The sequence below is a fragment of the Malania oleifera genome, chromosome 13, assembly GCF_029873635.1.
Source record: "Malania oleifera isolate guangnan ecotype guangnan chromosome 13, ASM2987363v1, whole genome shotgun sequence".
NCBI classification, from domain to species: Eukaryota; Viridiplantae; Streptophyta; class Magnoliopsida; order Santalales; family Ximeniaceae; genus Malania; species Malania oleifera.
In genome coordinates, this window is record NC_080429.1 from 72594696 (window position 1) to 72614496 (window position 19801).

Genomic DNA, 19801 nt, shown 5'->3' on the forward strand with positions numbered 1-19801 from the left:
TCCTAGGACTAGCTTATCAAAATTCAAACTCTCAATCAAATGGTGAAGATTTATTTTTATAGAATCAGCCATATAATTTTGATAGTTAGATAATGTGACAGTTCAAGAAGTCTAGGAGGTCCACCATTGACGGTGACATTCTGGACAAGGAAATGGGTCTTATCCGAATGGGGTTTGGGTTAGTTATCATTTAGATAGAAGCAATCAGAGCTTCATGAGTGGGGAATGGAAACTTCCATAAGAGGAAAGAGAAGTTTAGTATTACACCAGAGGACTGTTAGTGCGGCTAGAGGCTGGAGTAGTCTATTTTCGCATCCCTGTTCAAGTTCTTTAGGTTGTAGTATAAGAAAGAGTGGGAGATCTTCATAAACTTCTGTTTCACATTGAAAGTTTTGAAAGAATTGTGAGAAGTTTATAAAGTAGCAGTTTTATCTCATTTATTAAATTGAATTTGGAGGGAAAAATCTAATCAAATAACTAAATATGAATGTGTATGTCAATGTCTTATATATATATTTAATTGCTTGGCATATGCGCAACATGAATGGTTTATTTTATTAGGAATGATAAGAAAGAAGTATTTATCAATTTTATTTTAGATGCTATCTTGGGTGTCAAGTTAAAGAAACATTGAGGAGGTACTTCCAAAGTATAAACATTTAGGAATCAAAATGGGGGTGCACCTTATGATGTGTCTTCCAAATTAACTGGGAATTTTGGTAGACTGGTTGCTTAAATCGAATATGCCAGTGCAAAATACTTTTCTATAACCAATTTCTTGGAGTATTAGAGGGTTATATTGATGCTAGTTGGATAATTAGTATTAGTGATAAATAACTCCATGTCTGGTTGGGCGTTTTCACTAGGGGGGGAGGAGCAATTTCATGGGCTTCTAAGAATAAACATGCATTACGCATTCAACAATGGAATATAAATTCTGTCTTTGGTATTGAAGCCCATGTTATGGGGCCATAGCCAATGTTAACTATTAAAGCAATCATGTTTAGAGCAAATCTGGACATGTTAGCTTAAGACATGAATATGTTGGACAACTGATTCCAAAAGGAAAAATTATCATTGTATGTATAAAGTCAAGTAATAAATTGACATATTAATTCACTATAGGTCATCAAGAACTATGGTGAAAACCACTTCACTGCAGTGGGTTTGAAATCCTTCAACTAGGAATTGGAGCCCAATTTACTCATGCATGATTGACTTATTGGAATTAAGTATTCTAAAAATAACCAATGATAACAGTTACATGAATAAGAGGATGAGTGAATTCACCTTTACTGAAATTCATGATTGTAATGTCTATGATTATAGGGGTATAATGAGAATTCAACCTATATGGACATGAGAAATGGTGCCACTTCTAACAAAAGTTTGGTTTCCGTTGGTCTGGGTATGGTAACCTAGAGGGGAGTTGAATTGTGTGTTTTAAAAATTTTATGTAATAACAAATTCAAAAAATAGAGGTTGAGTATGGAAGCAAAAATAACCAAACGCACAAGTACAAGAACACCAAGGTTTTATAATGATTTGATCAACTTGACTTACGTCCACTCACCAAATAATTTTCTTAGGATTTTACTCTTATCAAAAACAAATAAATAGTGCATACTACACATGGGAAACTTTGTCCAATCACAATGGTACACAACCCAAATCCAGCCACAAGGCCACACCAACTTTCGTGCATACAACCTAAACAAGCAATCATAGCCATTCATGAGTTAATCAAATACAACTTGGGCAATTTATCCACGAATCACTAGATCTCATGCCACAAAATATAAAAATGAAATGTATCTCATTCTTCTTTACCAAGTAACCAAAAAATGAATTCTATACTAATTCGATTGACTAGTAAAAGTTTGATACTCTCTCTGTGTCTCACACTTTGCATCATAATAAACGTAAGTACTTTATTGTGCGTCAGGTATTCTCTATTTTTATGTTTATGTGTATTTTACTTTGAGAAATTCTCAAAATTTATATAGAATTGCCTCAATGACTTATCTTGCTAGAAAATCTTCCTATGTCAAGGTTTATAGGCTTGTCAAAGATTTAATCTCAATTAACAATAATTATAACAATTTAAACAAGATTTTTGGCAAGTTAACATGTGAAGCACCAACTAAGTGAGCGTGTGGCTACTTCAAATTTTGAATGATAATGACAAATAAAAAAAAAAAAATTAAAACACGTGAACCTAAGACTTTTAAACATAAAGCTAAATGTACATGAAGAATCTCGTATTGATTTCATTAATTTGAGACAGCTTCATGTTAACCCAACATAGACAAACTTGCCGTCTCCACCATAGGTTAGGAGTCATTGACACTATGGATTTTTTATTTTATTTTTTTGGCAAGTGTAACCTAGATTTCACTCATCAAATTCGGGGAAAAAACACATATTTCATCACAAAATTATATATTCTTCAAGCTCAAAACAATATTTAAAAATAAGATAGTTTGAAAGATGGAAGTGTAATGGTAGTCAATTGTTAGTGAATATTGGAGTGTCGCACTTTGAGAGTTAAAAATTGTTCACGTACTTTTAAGCTCACATACAGGATTGCTTGATTAACTAGACTCTTATGGACATCTTATTTAAACTAGATATTCTAGGAAGACTTATGAACTAATCCAGTACAAATCTAAAATTACTATAAAAGCTCAAGCGTTAGTTGTTCATTGCATAATACTGTTAATGAATCACGAAATAAGTGAAATGGCTACTGCATGTGGATGAATGCATGCCCTACCGAGGAGTCCACCAGTAGAAGACTAATCATGAACTTGCTTGAAGAGATGTAATTGAATATGCCCTCGCATTCAAATTTAAGGGAAAAAAAAAAAAGAGAAGGGTATAAACCGGCAATGGATGGCTTAATTTAGCTTGAGCTCTCTGCATCAAATATCTTAAAGCTCATAATGATTTACAACCAGTGGTTAAATTTATCACTCATACATATGAATAGCAATTTTCCATAATACAGAGGCACTTAAATGAAGTTGAAGAAATAATTCTATCAATACAATTATGTACACGTCCGCACAGAGACTGAGGGTTATAGTTTTCAGGTTTTTTAACTTTAAGTTTTACTGTAAATGAGAGAGCAGATGAATATGCACAAGGAGGCTTAGATTTCTTTATGTTAAAATTTAGAATGTGTGTGTGTGTGTGTGTGTGAGAGAGAGAGAGAGAGAGAGAGAGGGAGCAGGCGCCTGGACTTCTGTGTTAATGATTCTGCGTGTAGATGGCTTTGCACGGTAGAAATGAGTGTCTTAAACTCCGTTCACTAATAGAATGGACTGGATTCTGTAAAGTCCATCAATTTAGGAAGTACTTTTCCATTGCATTACTTTGAAATTATTTATTTAAAATCTGACCTAAAAGCACTAGGAGTTTTATTGACTAAGCCATGGAATCAACTTGCTTTCAGACCGAATGCTCATCCAAAAGTTGTACTAAATTTCAAGGTGGCCGACATGATTTTGGCCTTTCCTGTTCACCAACCAAGTTGACAGGACTTGACTTTTATGCTTTGGCCAAACGCTAGAGCTTTTCCTTTTTACGAAGGAAACTGCAGAGCTACACAATTTTCTTTTTATTCTCTATGCTCATTATACAACCTCGCAAGCATACTACATAGCTAAGCAAACAAATCTTAAGTTTTTTAGTTTCTTTAAGCAATGAAGACTTTATTTGAACAAACACAATAAAATTTTCAAATTTTATTTTTCATCATATTCTCTCTATATCAATCAAACATTAATGGAGTCTAAACTTAATTTTTTATTTATTAATTTATAAATATTTATTCTCACTGATTACCAAAAATTAAAAAGATACATTCCTTCACATTTTTCTTTTTCTTTTCTAATATTTCTTTCAACTCTAAAGAAGGCCGAGAGTAGACCTAAAACCCCAAAATAACACTTCAAAGCATTCAAATTCCAGCCAAGAATTAAGCACAATTGCATTGTGTTTCAAACATCCATCCATCACAAAGTGAGCAACAAGAAAAAAGGGGGAAATGCAAAATGATTTGAGCTTCACATGGTTTCAGAACCATAACTTACAATCAATCATCAAAGGAACTGCCCAGAGAGAAAAAGGCCCATCTCTTCAAATTAAGCAAATGAGGATCGAAGCTTCATGCCAAAGAATGAAGGATTTATCACTTACATTGGAGATGAAATATATACATGAAACAGAATAGAGATGCAGACATTCAAAACCCTAAAGGATCAGATAGGAAGTGCTAGTACTCAGCTGCCACTGCGGCCTTACACACCGGGCAACTATTTTTCTGCAGAAGCCACTGCTTTATGCAATTTATGTGATACCCATGTCCACAATCTAGCTTGCCTATCTCATCATCAGCTTCATACTCTTCCTGTACAGTTTGCACAAGCATGTCAGTAAATACAATTTTCTTTTAATAATAAATGGAAAAATTTTATGAACTACCTGACAAATGCTGCACTTCCCCTTCATTTCCCTGGGAAAATGTGATGACAAATCCTCCAAAATTGAGAGCTTAGTTTTCCGGAGGCAACGACCTATCTCATCTTCTCTCAATCCAGTGCTCACATACCCAATTCTATCACCAAGCTCAAGCAGCTCCTGTTTGCACCATCAAGATCAAAAAGAATTGTGGAAATACGAAAGATACAGAAGCACAAGAAGGTGAAAGTAAATAGTGAACATGCAAGTATTATAGAACATTACACACCTCATATGACATATTATCGACATCTAGCCTCCACTCTCTGTAGCGATCATGTACATCTGATCTTCCTCCTATCAGCAGGCTGCTTTGGAACAACATGATCTGCACCGTGTTGGGAAATTAACACGAAATTCTCAAATCTTGTGACAAACAAAATAGAGAAAAACACACGCCAAAGAAAAACAAATCTAACGCACAAGATAATATTTACATGGTTCGGCAATTTTGCCTACGTCCACGGGGATTTCACTATTATTAGGAAGAAAATACAAAAAAGTGCAGTAGTACAACATTTTTTCTCACACAAACACTGCGACAGCCAACCCTAATCACCAAAACAACCATTTTTATATCATGCGCACAGGATTCCCAATGAGCTACAAAACAGGCCCCAAAAATTTTCCCTGGGGCACCCCCAAGAGTACGGCTATCGGCTCAATCCTTCACTCCATGGACTAAGCCTTAGGATAAAAATCTCTCATTAAAAGACCACGCAACATTATTTCGGGTTGAGTCATTATCCAGGTTAAACACAACTAGGCTCCATAAAACCCAACACATCGGGCCACCACTGGTTTAATAAGGTATCCAACGAGCCATACGACTATATATGATCTCATAACTTCAAAAGGTTCTGCAGAAAGCTTTATAATTTAGAAAGCCAAAGCAGGTGTCACAGCCCAAATATTTCACAACTTTGTGTAGTACCGTGCTTGCGCGACGCTAGCTAAAACACTCTTAAACTTTCACTATCATTGAAAGAAATGTAAGCTAAAGCAATAAGTAATTTATGAAAGCAATGGCATGCATATGGTAAACATTGAAGCAACATAATTCATTGAACACCACCTCCATTAACAATGTGTGCCTAGCAAGGGAGGCAAGTAGGCTATTGAAAACAGAATCCTACAGCATACAAATCATAAAATAAGAAAATCCTCCAAGCAGAAACAAGAACTATCATCTAACCCAAATTAATCATCCAAACCTCATAACCTCTTTCTAGCAATCAAATGCAGGACACAAGAATTCCTCATCATTCTTAAAATGGATCCATAGTCTATAGCACAGCAGATTTGTTAAATGTACATGAAGGGTAACAAAGATTACAATGGCTAAACTTGCAACTTATCCAAAGCATGCATTGAACCATTAACATAACATGATAAACCAGGTCGTGCAAATGCAATAAATCTTATGCCACATCCTCTACAACATGCCTAAAACATCAGCTGCAACAATGAACTCGTGTAACTTCAAAAAAAGCTCCAAATCATATGACATTCCCAATAAAGCATTGGCACCTTATTTGATATGTAAAACCAAATAATTTGTGAATTATTCACTAACATTACTTATTTATGCAATTTCGTAAACAGATAATTCCCAAATTGCTGAAATGATTCCAGAGTGACAACATAGGCCTAATCCTTTTAAAATGCACTGTTCCAAATTATCCCTCAGTATTCCAACACGATTTCTTTTGTATACATAATTGACTGTTCAATTTTTTTCAATTAAGCATCAACCCATATTATTATTGTCATTCAAAATTCATATTAATGTAGCAAAGGGGATTGGGGAAAATAAGAATCAGACCATGACCAGATGAATATTCAAGATAAATAAACCAAACTATGGCCACAGAACTGCCAACCTAACTGACCAAGCAATAGTCGGTCAAGATTGTATAGCCCGGCTATCTAAGCATTGACAGTAATAATTGCAACCGCCACAAAGGCTGTAAAACCAGCTGAATGTTTGTTGTCTCCATGCCAACTACAATCATTAATGACCCCAAAATCAAAGTTGTCAAAGCTGACACCTTCCGAATGGGTTTAAGTGCAGGAGAATTTCCCTCCACCTAGGCATGCAGAAAATTAACGCCTGTTCGAGTCCAATTATATCAAGCAGTGGGGGACAATTTCCAGAATTCACTGTAGTTTCTGCTTGGCAGGTTGCCTTTGGAGGATCAGGGGTTTAAGACAGATTTCATTGATCAACCAAAACCTTGCTGCATCATTGACAGTGTCTATGGGAAGCACTAAAACAAAAGGCACGGTTACATTAGCTCAGCTTAACTTTTTATTTCTCATCTGACCCTAAAATTAGCTTCATCCATAGGGTCTCAACATTCACAGCATGTGATTTAGCTTCCTCCAATGAACAACCCATTTCTGCTCCTAGTCTTGTTATCATTTACATAAGCTGTCATTGCATCCACATGGTCTGTGATCCTGTGGACGTCATTAAGCTCTGCAACTGACAACTCAAGTCAAAAAGGGAAGCTACAAGAACACTTCTTTAAATGAAAGGCAATGCAACAGGCTTATCCTAACCAAATAGTTTGGCTTGATTGAGCTAGCAATCCCTCTATGAACCTTGGTAAAAGAATCCCATCTGGCAACCACTAACACATAGCACCACTCATCCATTCATCTTCAACTCCTATTTTGGAATCTGTGCACAATAGAATGAGGGAGGATGTTGCTCAGGACTAAATTTCTTAAAGAGAACTTGAAGTTTGGGTGCAGCCAACCAAAATGGTTGTCCATCTCTCTCTTCTTCAGCTTGATAGAATGGGCCCAGACATCCCACCAATCACTTTCCCTTCATCTTGGAAGGTGCCTTAGTCATCGCTTCCTCAATTGTCTCTTGCCTGGCAACCTCTTGCCCCACAATAGCAGCATTCATAAAGTTAAGTTGAACGTTTTTGAGGAAAAAAAAAAAAACACACACACACACATCATAAGTCGGTTAGAATAGCACTCGTGAAGAATAGATAACATGGAATGTAAAAGGACACCAACCATTCATTGTGACAAGGAGAGCAGTGTAGGTTGCGTAGATAAGGTGAAAGATTTGGGGTTCACCTCCACAATTTTTTGTTGAATGCCAATTTTAGTGTAGAAAGGAAAGAAGTTGGGGAGTGAGCATCAAGGTTGCCACACTAAGCATCCACCCCCTAATCCTTGTTCCAGCTTACAAATAAAAATTAACTCCTTGATCAACTATGGGGTCTTCGAAAGAATGCTCTTACTCTTTCCAGCATAAAAATAGTACCAACCCCGCCGTCTTTTAGGGAACAAAGAGTTCTTGGAAACATTAATCCAAAGCTCCTTTTGGGTTTCCACATAAACATAAAAAGATCTGCCCAACCATTTGGAGCCAACTGAGCAAGGACTAACCTACAACATTGTAGAACCATCCTAATATTGGAGAGGAATGAAAGCCAAATACGAGATATATAAGTGTCCTTGTACTAATCTACAAGAAGGGTCTACAGAAGACGGGAAATGGAGAATGAAGTCAAAGGGAATTTCATATGTTTCCGTCATTGACTAAGGATCCCCAAGGGTTTAAGAACAAGAGGAAGTGGAAGTTTCTGGAAGGCCTGGGACATTAGATAAGGCAATACATGAAGATCTGCCAGTCAGAAAGAGGGGTTTCCAAGTAAGGGATGGAGGATGGATAGTTGGGTGAAAGCTGACCTTAAATATCAGCAAATAGACGAGCCTTCTAGGTTCAGTACTATTAAAGGGAGAAGATGTAGGTGGTATCATGCTCAGCCTCCCTATGCATGGAAAAAGGACTAAGTGTGAAAACAGATCAGATTCCTTATTGGGCTCATGAAGAATCAATTTCCTGTTAGACTCATGAAGAATCAATTTCCTGCTGGGAGCCATGACAAGCAAAAATGAAAAGGAGATAAAAAGAGAAGGAAATGATGAAATAAAAGCCTGAAGAAAGATTGAAGAAAGCTAGCTAGAGAAGATGCAATACCAAATGATACTGAAGGAAAAAGGATAGCAGTGAAGCCTTTACAGTCTTCAAGAAATGTGCCAAACAATAACATGAAATATTTAACCTAAAAACAACTTCATATGCCGTACCTCTGAGATTAACAGTGAACAAACAGCTGGTATATCTTCGTTCATAACAATTTATGAGAAAAGAACATGAAGCGACATTTCATGGACACCTCAAAATACAAAAGGACGCATTCAACACAAATGACGGCCAGTCTCCAAAAAAAAAAAATGGCACATCACAACACCTTTGACCCTTTGATATCAATAAAAGGCAAACAACCGAGAAAGAAAATCCATTACTTTTACCCCTAACTTGAACAAGTCAGTAACAAGAGTACAGGGCAATAGATGGGGAAAATAGAAGTCAATGCCAATATGATGTAAATCTGAGACGAGAACTGAACCATGGAAAATGAACTGCCAACTGAGGTGACAACCAGGCAACAAAGCCAATCAAGTTCATATAGCCAAACTAACTAAATGAGCAAAAGGTAACTAGATGCAGTTAGTGCATCTTTGCAGCAATATGCAACAATTATAACCACCAAAGGCTGTAAAACCGGGCTGAAATTTTGATGTCTCCATGCCAAATACAATTGTAATGACCCCAGAATCAAAGCTGTTAACAAATATGGGACCATGAGAATAAGTACAGGAGTTCCCCGGTATGCAAAAAATAACTTTGATTCCAATGCAACTATTTCAAATCCCAGGCTAACTTAGGCATCAAATGATTGTTGTCGGAATTCCTTCCAGGTTCCTAGTTTGCAGGTCACCCCCAAGTATATTTCATTGATTTGCCAAGTCTTGCACATCAAATATTATTATTGAGGTGCACTTTTCAATATGCCATTTTAAATTATTCATGCAAGTGAAAATGCTAACATAAAGCTTCCTGAAACAAATTTTATGTCACTAATAACATCTGAGAAAAAGGTAGATAATGGCTAACTCAATTGTTTACATGGCCGAGTTTAAACTGACTAAAAGGGGACCTCAATGCTGAAATGAAGAGTTCTGAGAAATCGCTTTTGGTGGAATAGAACAATAAGAGAATTCAGCAAGATATACTTTGTAGATTTTATGGTGTGCCTTCATTATCTTTCCCAATCAGTGTTTGTTGATTTTCATCTCTACTTCCTCTACATTCTCAGTAACTTTTACCATAATTCCTGTATGCCTTCAGTACATTCCCTCTTCTTATCTATTAGTGTACTCATGCTTACAGCTTTAAATAAAAAATAAAACACTCAAACAGAAGTTTCATTTAATTTATTTGAATAAAAACTCTTTCACTTGTTATCATGCAGTGCACCCTAACACATGAATCATTTTTAGCTGCTTGGTTTCATGTTTTGATAAATAGTTCGTCCAGTGAACAGAACAAGTAACATGTAACGTTGTGGGTAAATGAACACAATAAAAATTCAGCACTGTGAAAGGAAATGACCATAAATAGTAATTTGATAAGAGCATGCCTAAATTAGCCATTTGAAAACAATACACATCATTGCTCTCAATCTTCAAACAAGACCGAATGAATGTAAGAATTGATGATGGTTGTGTGAGCGGAATTCAATTCTATTCAATTCTAAATTAAACATTATGTACATCCCAATCTTATAATACAATCACCTATTCTAATAAGGAAACAATCCCCCTACAGAATAATATATAATCTTCTACATTTACCCACTTTCCTAATTTACTCATTATATACAAAGATATTTGGGATTTTAACACTCCCCCTCGAGTTAGATCATAAATATTAATCATCTCCAACTTGCTAATGAGATCATCAAAGTTCTGTCGTATCAACCCTTTTATAAAGATATTTGCAGTTTGTTCCTTGGTAGGTACATAAGTCATACAAATAGTTCCTTCTTCAACTTTCTCTTTGCAAAAATGTCGGTCCACTTCTACATGTTTAGTCATATCATGTTGAACTGAATTGAGAGAGATACTGATGGCTGCTTTGTTGTCACAATAAAGTTTGATAGGAAATTTCACCAGGACCTGTAGTTCATCCAAGAGCTTTTGTAACCACAGTCATTCACATATTCCTTGAGCAACTGCTCTGAACTCAACTTCGGCACTACTACGAGCCACTACATTCTGTTTTTTGCTTCTCCAAGTTACCAGATTTCCCCAGAAAAATGTGCAATAACCGGTGGTGGACCTTCTATCTTCCACTGATCCTTCCCAATCTGCATCTGTAAAGATCTCTACTTCCTTGCTTTCACATTTCTTGAAGAAGAGTCATTTGCTCAGGGAGCCCTTGAGATATCGAAGGATCTTGTATACAACATCTAAATGAGCTTGTTTTGGTGAATGCATGTGTTGACTTACCACACTGACCGCAAATGCAATATCTGGTCTGGTATGTGATTAGTAGATTATCTTACCAACCAATCTTTGATACCTCTCCTTTTCAATAGGTATTCCATAGTTTTCGACCCTCTTTACTGCTTCAATCGGGGTTTCACTAGGTTTGCATCCTAACATGCCAGTTTCAATTAGGAGATCAGTGATATACTTTCGCTAAGAGACACTAATACCCTTTTTCATTCTAGCAACTTCCATGCCCAAGAAGTACCGCATTTGTCCCAAGTCTTTAACTTCAAATTCAGTAGCTAAAACTTTCTTCAATCTTTCCATCTCTACTGTATCATCCCCAGTTAAGATTCTATCGTCAACATACACTATTAGAATTGTTCTTTTACCTCTTTCAGACTGTTGGAAGAACAGGGTGTGATCAGATTTGCCCTTGTCGATATCCTTGGTTCTTTATTACTTTTGCAAATCTGTCGAACCATGCCCTAGGAGATTGCTTGAGTCCATACAAGGATTTCTTGAGTTTACACACTCTGTTTTCTTCACCTTTCTTGCTAAAGCTTGGTGGTATTGTTATGTAGACTTCTTCTTCTAATTCGCCATTTAAAAATGCATTCTTAATGTCAAGTTGTTGTAGTGGTCAATCTAAGTTGGCTGCCAAGGATAAGAGGACTCAAACTGTATTCAAGATTGCCACCGGTGCAAATGTCTTTGTATCATGGTTTTAAATAAAGGCCGCGACCGTTACGTAACACCGTTACGTAATGGTTTTTTGGGTTAGTGATACCGTTACACACCGCGAAATCGGTGGGAAGAAAAATCATGGCCATAGAGGCTGTTATGGACCGCGACCATTACGTAACCGCTATAGGATTGTTACACCCAAAAAATTATTTTATTTTTTACTTTTTCTTCTCACTTTTCCCCTCTCTTTCATATATCATTCTCAACATACCAAGTGGCAAAAGGGGGAAAAGATTATAAAGAGGATGACAATGATACAAAATTTACTATTTCTTTAAATACTCACAATAGATGCATTAATTAACAATTTGAAAATATTAACTTGTTAGGAAAAATTTTATTTTGATAATATTAGTAATGTGATATTTATGTTCTATATTTTTCAACTTCAACCTTCTTTATTTTCTAGCTATTTTATATTTGTATTATTCGTATGTCTTATGTGTTTAATAAATTAATGGAGTGTATAATGTATTTTGTTTTATTAATTAATTTAGCACACATAAGAATTTATCACAGATAAGAACAATGAAAAGTATAAATACACACACACACACGTAATTTTTTAATCAATGGTAGTTTAAAACAAATGTAAACTTGTTGCCCTTACCAAATAACTTAGTTGCTCAAACTAAACGATCCAAAATACACTAAAACTCTTTCTAAAAGGGTTAAAAGCTTAAAACATGCAAGTACGCTAATATGCAGAAGGTTGTGCATGCCTCAAAAAAATTCATGATCGTTACCCCTGCTTCCCGTTATGTAACATCCACTACTCCAGCTTCCCGTTACACCCGTTACCGTTACGTTACCCTACCCGCTACCGCAATTTAAAACCATGCTTTGTATAGTCAATGTCATAAGTCTGTGTAAATCCTTTTGGAACAAGTCGGGCTTTATATCTTTCAACTGTCCCATCAGATTTATATTTCACTGTGAAGACCCATTTACAACCAACTGGCTTCTTCCCTCTCGGCAAATTCATTACATCCCAAGTCCTCTTTTTCTCCAGAGCCCACATTTCCTCCATGACAGCCTCCCTCCATTTAAGTATTTCCAGAGCTTCCTAAATATTCTTTGAAATTCTCATCTTGTCAAGGTTGGAAGCAAAAACACGATATCATGTAGACAAGCTTTTATAAGACATGTATTTAGACCACGAATATGAGTACATGACCTGGTTTGTTTTCTAACTGCAATAGGTAAATTGATGTTATCAGGTACAAGATTATCAGAAGAGAGCTCATGGCTATCTATTACCAAATCGGGCTTGGGCGTAGACTCATGGTTGTTCGGAACCATCATTGGTTCCAACGCTTTCGGTGCCTCAGGTATGAGATTCTCCCTGTTCTTTGGGTTTGACTTTCTTGAGTTAATAAGTATGTCTGTGTTGTTTTGCTTTCCTGCATCTCCCCCTGACGTTAAGTGCTCTTTTGTGTTTGACAGGTCAGGAAGTGATGCAATGGGAGGCTCAATAGATGGGTTAGGAATGAAGTAATAGGAGACTCAATGGATGGCACAAAGTCAGTCGTAAGGAAGTCAACCATTGCTCCCCCTGAAGAGAGGGCGTTGGGAAATAAGGAGTGGTTTCAAAGAATGTGACATCAAGGCTAACAAACATTCTCTTTGAGACAGAGTCATAGCATTTGTAGCCTTTCTGGGTAGGCGAGTAACCAATGAAGACACATTTAACGGCACGAGGATCCAATTTATCCCGATGGTGAGCATGAACATGAACAAATTCCGTACAACCAAAGATTTTCAGCGGAATACTGGAGGGGAGTCGAGAGGTAGGAAAATGTTCCTGGAATTTCTGGAGAGGAGTGGCAAAGGAAAGTACTCGACTCGACATTCGATTAATGAGATGTGTAGCTGTTAAGATGGCATCTCCTCAAAACTAGTTTTTTCATGTTTGTAGTGAACATCAATGCCTGAATTACTTCAAGTATATGTCTGTTTTTTCGTTCAGCAACCACATTTTGTTTAGGGGTATCCACACAAGAACTCTGATGAACAATCCCATTTTCTTGAAGATAAGTTCCCAGAATATCACTAAAATATTCCGTACCATTATCAGTACTTAAAATTTGAATGTGAGTCTGGAATTGTGTTTGAATCATGAAATGAAAACTGACAAAAATGAAACGGACTTCAGTTTTATTTTTCAACAAGTAAACTCAACAAAGATGAGTATGGTCATCAATAAAAGTAACAAACCATTTCGTATCGGTGCGATTGAGGGATCTTGAGGTCCCCACAAATCACTGTGAATCATAGTAAATGGACAGGATGGTTTGTATATGGATGTTGGTAAAGAAGCACGCCGATGTTTTGCAAGCTCACACACTTCACATTGAAACTCAGAAGACATTTTATTTAAACAGATATATGGAAACAAACGTTTTAAATATTGAAAATTTGGGTGACTCATCCAAGAATGCCATAACAAAAGTTCACTATCTTTAGAAATAGATGCAGAATCACAAATTGCAGTATTACATTGTTCACTTAAGCTTGCCTCCTCAAAGTAGTAGAGTCCCTCATACGCCTTAGCAGTGTCAATCGTCTTCCCCGATGATAGGTTCTAAAAAACACAATGAGATGAAACAAATTTAGCAGAGCAATTGGATTATTTTGTTAACTGGCTGATGGATAACAAGTCGCAAGATAACTTGGGAATATGTAGGACAAATTTTAAGGTTACAGAGTCAGATATGCGAATACTTCCTTTACCAGCAACTCGTGAGAGAGAACCATCTGCAATTTTGATTCTCAGATTTCCAGCATATAGTGAATAGGATGAAAACAATTGATAAGAACCAATCATATGATCAGATGCACCCAAGTCAATTATCCATGGTGATTTGTGATAGGATATAGTATTTAAGGCTAATAAATAATTACCTCGGTAACTTAGAGAACTAGTGGAAGACTGACCCGATGTTTGAATTGAGGTAATCATTTTATATAGCTGATCCAACTGCTCAGGGCTGAATGCACTACTTAGAGTGGTATTATTGGTTTTTTCGCCTTGTAATTTTCAGTTGAACTGTCAGTAGTAGCCTGATACCCACAATTTTTTTGATATTGTCTCAACTTCCAATCTGCAGGTTTTCCATTAATCTCCCAGCAGGTATCTTTGAATGACCTGGCTTTCGACAATGCTCACACCATAATTTGCCTTTTTGTGATCTTTGCCCATATCTTGCCGGGCTTTTTGAAGTTAGGGTCGAGACGTCAGGCCCATTCAGATTTAGGGCTGGTATTTCAAGCCCAACACGATCCGCCTATGGCTTCAGCATCACCGTCGTTGGCTCTCCTCCCTCCTTACTTCGGCGAACACCTCTTGGGTTGATGGCAAAGGTCATCGGCCAAGAATTCTTCCCCATATGTCATCCAAATCTCAGTAGAAGTAGGCCAAGAACTCGAAGATCCGTTCATTTTCGAGTCATTTTTTTGTATCGTGCGCTATCGCCGGAGCACTCCCATTTTTCTTCGATGCTCAGGTCGAGCTCCTACTAGATATGAGTCATCTCCATGAAATACTCAGTAACGCTTCTCTCGCCTTGCCTCATCTGCCACAACCGGGTCTTGATCTCAAAAATCTGTGAGTAACTCTCGACATCGGAATATGTCTCACGAACAGCGTCCCAAACATCCTTCACCGTTGGCAAGAATAAGTAAATTTTCCCGATTGAAGGCTGCATCGAGTTGATGAGCCAAGCGGTGACCATGGAGTTTTCAGACCTCCTTTTTTGCAAGGCTACAACATCGATAGAGTTTGGTTTCCTCCGTTTGCCAATAAGATAACCTAGCCTCCCTTTTCCTTCAATTACCAATTTTATGGATTGAGCCCACTCACGAAAATTTTTTCCATTTAATTTCTCCACTGCGAGCGGAAAGGTTGTGTTGTCTAGCCCATTAGAGCCCCCAACGGATGTGGCCTCTTGAGTCGCTGTCGATATTTTCAAAAAAATTCGACCCTCTGCTGTTGATGATGCCGCTGGCCATGTTAGCTAAGGTTGAGAAACCCTAACTCTGATACCATGTGAGCTGAATTCAATTCTAAATTAAACATTATGTATATCCCAATCTTATAATACAATCACCTATTTTAATAAGGAAACAATCCCCCTACAGAATAATATATAATCTTCTACATTTACCCACTTTCCTAATTTACTCATTATACACAAAGATACCTGGGATTTTAATAGGTTGTTTCTACAAGATAGGTAAGGTCATATGACTTGAAATATTCAAAGCTCAAATCATAAACTTACAATTCAAAAGAGATTCCTTTTGAAAGGTTTTGAACTCATACTAAACTTGGATGAGAAAAGAATTTGTAGGATTTCAATTGCTGATGGTAAGTAAACAAAGTTGCAACATTAATAGGTAATTGCTAAAATAAAAATAAGGTGATGAGTAGCAACATTTTGAATTCCACTATACAGATGCTACTAACACCTACTAACACCAAGAGCATCTAACAGGCATCATATATTTGTCAATATTGCTCCATTATAAAATTAGTTTTCCATTTTTTTCTTTCTTTTCTTTCTTCACTCCCCAGATGAAATTTGAGTCAATATGGTCAATCTATAATTACAAGAGTAACCATGGATACTCTGATCTTCCCAGCTGTCCAACTTCAAACCTTGCTCAGAATGAGGGAGGGAAAAAATGTAGGCAGACATTCTATCCATCAAGCATTCCCCTTTTCTTCAATACAACGTAAACTTGATGACCATGAACTTTGGGAATCAATGGCCTCCAAGAAATAGAAAACGAAGCAGAGTTCAAGCATCCAAGTTGTGATTCAATGTCTCACTGTTGGTACATTCATCTTTCCTTCTTCACAATAACTCCTTTACAATTTACAATGCGATGTGTCACGGACCGACTATTTTCACACCTTTGTGAAAGGACCATGCGGCGCTAGCTAAAGCACACTTGCTTAACTAGCCTACTTGCCTCCCTCGCTAAGCACACAATGTCAACGGAGGTATTGTTAATAAATTGCGTAGATTCAATGTTTACTACTTGCTAGTCACTGCTTTCATGAATGCTTACTGTTTCCTTTTGAATGCTAATGAAAGTGTTTTGTGGATGAATGTTGGTAAACGATAGGCTAGCTAGTTAAACAAGAATGCTTTACCTAGCGCCGCACGGTCCTTTCACAAAGGTGTGAAAATAGTTGGCCCGTAACACGATGTCATGTAAAGCAACAAGAGAGATGCTGTTTTCGACCAAAAGGAAACCTAAAAATCCACTACAATCCCTTGAACCCACAAGGAAGCAAAAGGGGAAAATTACTAAAACTCTATTGACTGACCAAAGAAATTGACCATTAGATAGTCTACTAATGAATGTAGACACCATCTCTTACAAAGAAAAAAATTCTTAAAATGAAATCACTGGGAGAACAAAAATTATCAAGGATTTGAAAATTCAAATTCACCTATAGCTCCTAATTTTGACTCCAAAAAACCAGACAAATGTTCATTAACTCGAAGGAAATAAAGCATAAAAAAACTTCTAAGACAAAGAAACTGCTTAGAATGATAATTTCCACTGAAAAACACATGATGCTAGCATAGAATGCAATGAAGAAACAAAACCACAAGGAAGCAAGCTTATAAGATCAATTAGTAAATTACATTTCCATGCCCACAACAACACAAAAGTTAAAGTAAACTAAGAACAAGAGATTCCCTGCAGCAAATAATATAATCCAAGAGGACAGGTGGGGAGTATAGACACACCTCAGCAAGCCCTTCAGGTGAATGATGTCGAACATGACGATAGTACCTGGCTCCAAATATATCTGATCCAGGGTGCATCCTTCCAAAGGCAGAGTCAGGATCGAGCAGAGGGATGTGTTCAGGGTTTGCTGTACGCCTAGCATTACAAGAAGAACGCTGCCAAGGCAAGAGACGTAACAATGTAATATAGCTTTTATTTACATAATTACATATGCATAAACTATTCACACTTAAACTAACATATACATAACATGCATGCGCGCAGGTGTGTGTTGCTATATGCATTAAATAGCACTGAAGTTTAATAACATGAAAAAAAATCAATGCGTTAGGAAAATCAATGAACATCAGATGAAACAGGAGAATCTGCAGTGGAGTCGGTCAATGAAGGTATAAAACTCCAATATGAAAGATAACATACAACAGCACTATATATATAAGGAATATATTGTAAAATTTCAAATGGTCACTCTGATCAGTAAAGAACGCTTCGCCATGATTGGCAGAAAATGTTACTAAAAAATAATAATCAGGAGGCTCTGTAAAAAATATCAGCCAACCCTATCTTAAGCATTTCCTTCAACTCGGAGCCAAAGGGAAAAAATATATAAATAATATATACATATATTATATATACATAAATTATATATATACATATATTATATAAGTGCACTTGGCACAACGCAGGAAAAATAGGATAGACGATGGCGATAATGAAAAAACTCAAAATTTCCTAAAATAGCCATCCTTCATTACCAGGGAACGCCAAAGAGAATGGAAAAATAAGACCCAAAATAAGCATATGAAAAAATACCATAATTGGCACATCAGAATTCATAAAATCACTTAATCAAATAGTATTTTCTTCATCCAATCAAGAAGTAAGAAACCAAACCAAAATAAATAAATAAATACAAACAAAAAGGGAAGAAAAAAAAGTGTGCAATCGAATTTGAACTACCCAAATGATCTACGGATCTAATTAGCAGCAAATCTAGATCAACCACCAATACAGCGCTGCAAAACAGATAAATGGATAAGAAATCAAGAAAAAAAAAACTGAAGTTACTAAACCCAAGTTTCAATCAGGAGGGCAAGCTCAATGCCCACCATGAACACGGAGAGAAAGAGGAAGAGCGTAGAGAAAACCTACAGTGGACACAAGGAGACTTTGGAGAGAGTTTTCAGAAAGAAAAGCAATGTTGATTAAAAATTAGAATACCTCCCTCGGGTTCATCTTGTCTCCATCAATCTTTCCCCTTCCGGACACAGGCCTTCTCGACTCAACGCAATCCACAGATGGAGCATCAGCGGCGAACCCAATTCCAGGAGCACACCAAATATCCGGAACAACCACAGAGCTTGAAGGATTATCCGCCATTGGCGCTGCTTGGTCGTGGGTCTTGCTGCTATTCACTCTCTTCCGCTCCAGACTCCTCTGTTTCTTCTTCCTCGCCTTCTTCGCCTGCCAGTCGGCCTTCGTCCGGATAACCTCAGGCAACGATGCCTGCGCCGATGCCGCACAGCCGAGACCTCTGAATGATGCAGATGAGAAGTTCTTTTTCTTGGACCCGCTGGTGCTGTTTATGCTGCCGTTGTTATTACTACTGTTGTGGGTATTTGGTGGGTTCTCATTGGGAATAGTGTTGGAGAATGGGGAGAGCAGGAGAGAGGAAATGGAGGATTTACAGCGAGTGGATTGGACGATGGAGGGAATATGTGGGTTTGGATCTGTTTTTATGATGGAATGGTTTTTGGGTTTTCTTAATCTGATATGCTCTGCTATTGTGGAGGTCTCTGCGATAGCAGGCATGATGAGAGAGAGAGAGAGAGAGAGAGAGAGAGAGAAGAAGAAGAAGAAGAAGAAGAAGAAAGAGACGAGGGGAGATGGATTTGGGAGGGAATAACGGAAGGGAGAAGTAATTAGGATTTAGAAAGAGGCGTAGTATGTGGGAAGGGAATTGGAAAAGCGTAAGAGAGAGAGAGAGAGAGAGAGAGGCGGAGGATTTGATTAGCTTTAATGAGCTTTTGTTTTTTTTTTAATCAGCGGGACTTTTCATGCTCGAAAAGAGAAGGGGGGAGACGGGGGAAGTGGGCTCCTTCTTGTCTTCTTGTTGGATTCATTCATGGCCATTTGCCATCAAACACCCAGTCCGAGGCTCCGGTCTCTGTCATCAACCCCCTTTGCCTCTCTCTCTCTCTCTCTGTTTGCTTGTTTGGTAGGAGAGTGTGTAGTAGGCCAGACTGTTGCAATCATGTGAGCAAAGTCTGATTTAATTTTGACCTTAAGATGTCTTCTGTGGAAAGCATCCATATCCTTAATTCATCTCACTTTTGTATTATTCTATCAACAAGCATGCCGTTCAAAAGACAAAAACAAAAACAAAAACAAA

At 37.3% G+C, this 19801-nt stretch overlaps 1 protein-coding gene across 1 annotated transcript; it reads right to left on the reverse strand.

The window, feature by feature from the left end:
* Positions 1 to 4044: 4044 nt before the first annotated feature.
* On the reverse strand, positions 4045 to 19435 carry LOC131146788 (uncharacterized). Its single transcript, XM_058096574.1, has 5 exons — positions 18631 to 19435; positions 17409 to 17564; positions 4754 to 4852; positions 4489 to 4644; positions 4045 to 4414 (listed from the first exon to the last, which is right to left on the reverse strand). The coding sequence occupies exons 1-5, from the start codon at positions 19219 to 19221 to the stop codon at positions 4280 to 4282; spliced, it is 1137 nt and encodes a 378-aa protein (XP_057952557.1). The 5' UTR covers positions 19222 to 19435; the 3' UTR covers positions 4045 to 4279.
* Positions 19436 to 19801: the final 366 nt, after the last annotated feature.

Excerpts from the sequence above, each read along its gene's own strand:
- LOC131146788 (XM_058096574.1), bottom strand. The coding sequence starts at position 19,221 with ATGCCTGCTATCGCAGAGACCTCCACAATAGCAGAGCATATCAGATTA. Across the intron at positions 17,565-18,630 it reads ACAAGATGAACCCGAGGGAG|CGTTCTTCTTGTAATGCTAG; the intron begins GTATTCTAATTT and ends TTGCCTTGGCAG. Across the intron at positions 4,645-4,753 it reads TCGATAATATGTCATATGAG|GAGCTGCTTGAGCTTGGTGA; the intron begins GTGTGTAATGTT and ends TGGTGCAAACAG.